This window comes from Anas platyrhynchos, chromosome 18 (genome assembly GCF_047663525.1).
Source record: "Anas platyrhynchos isolate ZD024472 breed Pekin duck chromosome 18, IASCAAS_PekinDuck_T2T, whole genome shotgun sequence".
Taxonomy (NCBI): Eukaryota; Metazoa; Chordata; class Aves; order Anseriformes; family Anatidae; genus Anas; species Anas platyrhynchos.
The window spans coordinates 11,135,748-11,142,409 of NC_092604.1; the positions used below are offsets into that span (position 1 = coordinate 11,135,748).

Consider the following 6,662-nt stretch of genomic DNA (forward strand, 5'->3'; position numbering starts at 1 on the left):
ATAACTGAATTTGTGACTAGTTTTCCTGCTGGTATTTCTACCATTTCTGTACATTCTGTACAAAACCAACAGAACCATCACAATGGCTGTTATATGAATAAAGGTCCCCCCAACCCACGGAGTGCAAGTCACTGCGTTACAGACAGCTTCCAGCTGCACTTGTAACACCCACAAAGCAGTTTTTCCTTGAAGTGCACGTTTTCTTCTGCAGAAACAACTTTTTGGAACTGATAATTAATGAAGTTGAGGCCTTGGGCTGCAGAGAGGATCGCTTGCATTCAAACCTCTATTCTCTGTCACTGAGAAATACATCAGGCCCTTCTGCATAGCACAGCTCAGTCGGCATCACACGTGATGATACCCCCAGTGACCGTTCCTAATTCGAGTGCTACAACAGCAAACCCTTTTTTGTTCCTCTCATATGACAGAAAAATCCAGAGATCTCAAGGATGCAGGTTCCTCTTAATCCTTTTTTTTTCAAAAACAAAAACAAAAAACAAAACAGATTTTCAGGGGTATTCCAGAGACTTCATGCAAGACAAATTTTAAAATTACTGTTTTGCATGAGTGGTTTCTGTGTAGGGTGCGATTTGGGGGCGTTACAGGTAGGAATTCACAGATCTCACAAAGGGCACAGGAAGAGAAGCAAGCCTTTATCCTTGCAGACCGTACAGAATCAGGTAGCCAAAGAACCGTTTACATGGAAGAGTAAAAGCTTACAATCTGTCAAGCGCAGCATCTTTTCTGTCTTAGGAAGGATGCCTTTGCCAGTGTCGCGGATTCCTCCAGTTCCCTCAGCACTGGGCTTACTGGATTCTATTGCAGGAAAAATTAAGAGTCACTTAAAATCTAGTATCCAGTGTCTCACTCCGAGAAAACACTTTGGATGACGTGGATGAATGGAGGAAGACAGCCTGAAGCAAAAGCTGCTCAGACCTACTGTATCTGATATGGCCATAACACTTACTAGCCAAGAAAGCAGCTTGCTTTTACAGTAACCTGCTCTGAGTACGGCTCTCACCTAAAAGAAGCCTGTTCAGCCCATTCTTCAGTTCAGTCACAGAGCTTCTCCTTTTCAGCAGCATCCAAGATCCCTTCCTTTTACCTGTCCCCATCCTTCTAAGTATCACATTCAGATTTGTGCATAGCTGGATCCCTTTTGCTCGCTGAGACTTAGGACCATAAACAGGACAGTCTCTGTACCTGCGCGTCAGTCCATTAGGTGTGACCAGCCCGTTCAACTCTTTAAAAAATACAAGGTCATTCCTTCTGAAGCTTTATCCATGCAAGTACTTCAGAAAGGCAGCTGAAGCTGGCATCAGACTGCAACTTCAGCTTTTTGAATGACTTCTTCCATGCGCTGGTACCAAGGCTGAATCTTGGTGTGAACCATCATGTCGTCAAAGGCTTCCAGCCCTTCCATGACTCGGAGGACCCCATATACTGCCTGTGCCAGAGGATGAAGATTAGAACAACACTGAGAAAGTCAGTGGTGGAAAAAAGCTTCGGGTAACAATGAGAGTGCCTCGATAGCCTGAACAGTAAGGCCTTTTTATCTGCTCTGCCATCTAGTCCGTAACTCTGATTAGTAAGGAAGACTAAGTGGGCAGAAAGGTAGTAAGAAAGCGCATGCTTTTTCCATGAGGAAATGGTAAGTAAACACAAGAATCTACATGCAGTTATGGGGCAACAGTTAATCCCATCTCGGCAGCAAGCCCTGGTAGAAAATGCTTCACTTGCATTCCAGGGAGAACTGCTGATGCAGGGAATGAATCATGCTCCACTCTCTGCTGCCTGCAGAGACACCCCAGCAGCACTGAGTGTAATAAAACCTGTGCAGGTGTGAGGCTCTGTTCAGTGCTCACTAGTCAGAGCAGCATTCTGCCTTGTAACCTGCTTTTATCACGCTTCCACAAGATCTGTAACATCTACCTGCAGAAGGGTACTGCAGACTCTGCCTTAAGGAATGTTTCTCTAGAGGAAAACAACAAATGTCCTATTTTAACACAAGTATTCTAAGTCCCTTTCACATGGGAATTGTGTTACTGCACAAAGGACATATGTCTCACATCCTTCGCCTTCTCTGCCTATGTTAGTATTCACCATTTCACGAGGATCAGCAACCAACTTGCAATATAGGTCGCTACAGATAGAGGAATTAACCCCTTACCAAGTCCGCAAGGTTCGGCTGGTTTCCGCCCATGAACAGTCGATGTTTGCCGATGGCTTTTACCCACTCGTCAACTGCTTCGTACAAGTCTTGTCGGACATCGTCTCGAAGGTTATGTCTAAATAAAGAAAAGAACCAGACTGAAGGCACCAGTATCTTTCTTTCTTTAACCTTTCATCGTTTCTAATCTTACGGGCTGGGGAATTAGGAAGGTATTTTAAGGTGAAGGGAACAGCCAGTGAGTAAACAGTAGATGAGTAGAGAGGTTCAGTACCGCTGGGTAAAGGAGTACAGCTATTACTCGCACCGCATGAAACGGTTTGGTTTAAAATACTGAGCTTCTGCCCTTTGATCTCTGGAGTTCATAGCTGAGACAATTAAGGAGCTATTCCTGTGTACTTGGCATTCAGTGGTACCAACCTTTTCTTCAGTCTCTTGCTAATGAAGAACATGGCAATGGCCCCCATGTACTTGGCAAAGAAACCTTCCACGGTGCCAAACTTCCCCTCACGGACGATGTAATCGAAAGACGCGAAGGCTTCCCTTGGGGTACGGTAGACATTGGGGGAGATGAGGTGAACAAGCCAATCATCGGCCCATTTTCTCCACTTCATTTCTTCCCTGCAGGCATTCAAAAGAGAGAGATTTTTCAGTGAATAAGGTAGAGATTGCAGGGCTACAGGAGGCAGATAGAATCATGGTGACATTAGACAGAGTTTGTACCAAGGACAAGTAACGTCAAAATCCCACCCAGCCGTGTGCTCTGGTGACCTCTCTGAAATGCACTCAGAAGCATTAACTTTGGCAAGGCTCCTTCAGTCTCAATCTAAAATTAAGACTAAAGACAGAGCACTAGTTCCTCCTCCCAATACGAGAACTAAAGCAGAACATACAGCCTTGGGAAACGAGCACTCCACAGCATTCCTCTGTGACATAAAGGAAAGGCCAAGAAGGAAACTGGAAGCAACTGAAGGCTAGTGTGACCACAATGGGGGGGAACTAGACCTTCTGACAACATAGTTTCAAATTATGCAAAATACACATCGAAACACCACAGCTACCAAGGTTTTAAACGTCAATGGGGTGCTAAAAGGAATAATCAGTACCCACAGGACTTTATGTATGCACCGCCCCTGAGGATATCTAGGAGTAGTAGGCTGTAAGCTGACTTTGAGGACCCAGAAACTTAAAGCACTTACACTCTCACTTCTTTGACAGGATAGACTCGCTTTGTCTCCTTCTCATCCAGCATGAGCCAGTATTTATTCCCATACTCAAACACCTCCTTGCCTTGATCAGTCACAGTTTTCATAGGAGGATAAAAGGACACAATCTCTTCTAAGCTATTCCTCCTGTGGAAAGAAACACAGTTCACATCTGATTTGGCTGCTACAAAAATGGGCAAGAGCAAAGAAGAAATCAAAAGATTTGACCTATTAGTCTAAAGGTAAGTGCATGAGCTTTCCAATTTGAAACTAGCTGGAACAGCTACTTCCAAATAACCACTATCAGCATACATTACTTTTCTGTGCTAGACTGGAAGTTTTTGCAGACATAGAGCTTCTTACAATTGTCAAATGTTTTTAGTATGGATCCAAAGGACACAGGTACAGCAATTTCACTCTAGATGGTATGGCTAAATGTAAGCTTAGTTCCAGAACTACCTCTAGTCCACATTTAAGCAGGTTTTATGCAAAGAGAATTTCACACGTGAAAAAGAGTAGTTCTGAAATGCAGATGTGTGTCACTGCACACATATCCCAACACATACATGCATCATTTACTCCATCACAGTCAGTCCCTGGCCAAACGTCCATAGCTTCAGAGGCTAAGGTCAGCAAGACACTAACAACTGATTCAAAGAGTCTTCTAAAGCTCCAGTTTTCTAAAGATAGTCACGTTCAACTCTTCCCCCATCCCATTTTCTTACTTGGAAATGAGATAGGTCTTTATTGCACTGATGATCACTGAAGAGTCATTCAATTGCTGAAAAACAGAATTAAGACAAACTTTTAAAAGGAACTGGTGAAATCAAAATGGAAATCCTTCAAAACCTTTTGTCCTGCATGCTGAAGTCCCAAGTTAGTACCACAGTCCCTTTTTCCCTTCATGCATTTCCACTGGCCACCCTGCAAGTCTAAAGCCCTACACACAGATCTCTGCAGCGATCATTTGAGTATCATTTCAAATTTGTCCTTCACTGTGACAAGAGACGACCTAAGGGCCAGGTACTCAGGCAATACTAGCAGGTTTTGGATTTAGGCTCTTTGCAGCAAATAGAAAAGCAATGCTCTCATTAAAAAAGCCACAGATAGTCGAATTGTCAGTAATCTTGAGATCTCATAAGATACAAGCCATTCTTTTTACTTCAGGCAAAAAAAGGTGTCCTCCTTTAGGGCTGAAAGAATCCAGACAAGTACTAGATTACAGAGTCACTACACAAAACAACACACTTTGGAAGAAAGACTTAAACTCTAGTAAGACCAGGGCAGAGGATACCACAAAGCAACACACAAATCTTAAGCTCTTGAGAGAACAAAATATGATTTAAAGATTATACTGCATGTGGCAAAGCACAGAGAGATAAAAACCTCTAAACCACTGCTTATGGGGAAATCAAGCTTTCAGCATGGTAAGACTTACCAGAGTGCTTCCAGCATTGGCTAGCAGGATAGGCACCTTTCTGTAGGAAGAGAATTTGATTTCTTTCCTCATTATCGGGTTCACTTCCACAATTTCATAGGGCAGTCCATGATAATCAAGAAAAGCTCGGACTTTACTGCAGAAAGGGCATGTTTTATATTGGTAGAGAGTAAGCTGCAGGTCCCCTGTAGGCAGCTGGGGAAGGAAGAGACCACAAGCCTTCATTTTCCATTAAATAGAAACATTATCTTTATTTAACCCTTATTTTTGTTATAGTCTTAGTCATTGACATTGAATTTCAACTTCTGGTGATTAAAATCTTTCTGCTAACAGATGCTTTCTTCAAATGACATCACAAATCACCTGCTATCGGGACCAAATACCCGTTTTTCTAAACATCTGCTTAACCTGTTGAAAGCTCCTACTCACAGACAAGAAAAAGAAGTCAGATCCAGACAGCTTACTGCTCTGCACAAAACTCTGTAACCGAGGAAAATCACAATTGTATTTAATGGTCTTTTAAAAAAAAAAAAGAGAGAAGCCTTTTCAATTCAATTCCTCCCCAGCCCAACAATCTCTGTGGAGTGCACAGCATAGGAAGAACAAAAAGACTTTGCTGTTGATCACACTACAGCAAGGGGTGGCAGTACTATACCACAATTATAGAAACACAGACATAAAATCTGCTGGAACATAAAGATTTTAGGCATGCATTGGCCTAACTTCAGTGTCCTGGGATTAACCAACCTGTGCTCAGCTCAGAGAGCAGAGCCCAGGGTCACACTGCCAGCGAAGCATCGCAGCAGGGAGGGTTCCCAACACTGCTGGTACTTCAGCAACCTGACACGTGCTGGCCGGCAGTCATACATTATAAAACAAACGCAGCCATCTCGCTCTGCTGCTTATTTGCAACCCATTTGGTTACACAACCCTCCGTGGGTGCTGGCAAAAAGCAACAATTATCTAAGAGAATGCAGCTTCACAAGCCGCGTGCTCTCGGTTCTGACAGGCACTTTGTACAACCACTCAGGAAGAGCGCGGCTGTAAAAAATATTTACACATTTTTAAGCGGTTTCCTGACTGAAAACTGAGCAAAAGCGGCCGTGTGGTCCTCAGAGACGGCAGAACCCGCTCCGCGCCCCCCTGAAGGTGTCTCCCCCGGGCCCCGGGAGGCTCCCCGCCGCCAGGCCCTGGCCTCGGGGGAGGCGAGGAGGCAAAGGAAGGGGATAAAGGGGATAAAGCTTCGGGGCCGGCCTCGAGGCCAGGCAGCGCGGCGGAGGGGAGGCGAGACCCGCCTCAGGCACCGAGCGGGCCCGGCGGCGCGTTACCTCAGCGGCCGAGTGCTCCCGCAGGCGGTGCTGGGCCGCCAGGTAGAGACCGGTGCCGCCACCCAGAGCGAAGGCAGCACTCAAGAGCAAGCGGCGACCACCACAGCCGCCGCCAACCCCCGCCGCAGCGCCGTAGGCTCGGCACGGGGCCCGCAGCCGCCAAGGGGACAGCAGCAGAGCCGTCCGCCAGGCCCGGCCGGCAGCCGCCATCTTGCGGGCACGGCGCGCAGGGGCGGGGGGCTGCGAGCGGCCGCCCCGCGGCGCCTCCCCGCCCACAAAATGGCGGGCGCCGCGCTGAGGTAAAAGGGAGGAGAAAAAGGAGCCCGGTTCCCAGCCGCCCCAAGCGGGCGAGGGGGGTTTGTGTGAGTGCTGAGGGACTTGGTGGTGGTGCAGCGACGCGGCCCGGTTTCCTAGCGGTAATTATTTAATCCGGGCTCGCTGAGAAGACACCAAATTATAAGGTGGAAGTGAAATAATGTGTCCTCTGAGGGCATGTTCTGCCCGGCGGGGTTGCTGTCTGT

At 46.4% G+C, this 6,662-nt stretch overlaps 1 protein-coding gene across 1 annotated transcript; it reads right to left on the minus strand.

Annotated features, from left to right (window-relative positions):
• Positions 1-484: 484 nt before the first annotated feature.
• PTGES2 (prostaglandin E synthase 2) lies at positions 485-6,398 on the minus strand. The gene is made up of 7 exons (XM_027471103.3): positions 6,142-6,398; positions 4,814-5,008; positions 4,101-4,156; positions 3,370-3,522; positions 2,591-2,791; positions 2,171-2,288; positions 485-1,447 (listed from the first exon to the last, which is right to left on the minus strand). Exons 1-7 carry the CDS (start codon positions 6,349-6,351, stop codon positions 1,319-1,321), a joined length of 1,062 nt encoding a protein of 353 aa, XP_027326904.2. The 5' UTR covers positions 6,352-6,398; the 3' UTR covers positions 485-1,318.
• Between the last annotated feature and the right edge of the window lie 264 nt (positions 6,399-6,662).

Bases quoted from the DNA above. Each gene is read 5' to 3' on its own strand.
- PTGES2 (XM_027471103.3), bottom strand. From the start codon at position 6,351: ATGGCGGCTGCCGGCCGGGCCTGGCGGACGGCTCTGCTGCTGTCCCCT. The intron at 2,289-2,590 runs GTTGGTACCACT...TTCTTTATTTAG, and splicing joins AGCAAGAGACTGAAGAAAAG to ACATAACCTTCGAGACGATG. The intron at 1,448-2,170 runs GTAAGGGGTTAA...CCTCTGGCACAG, and splicing joins AGCCGAACCTTGCGGACTTG to GCAGTATATGGGGTCCTCCG.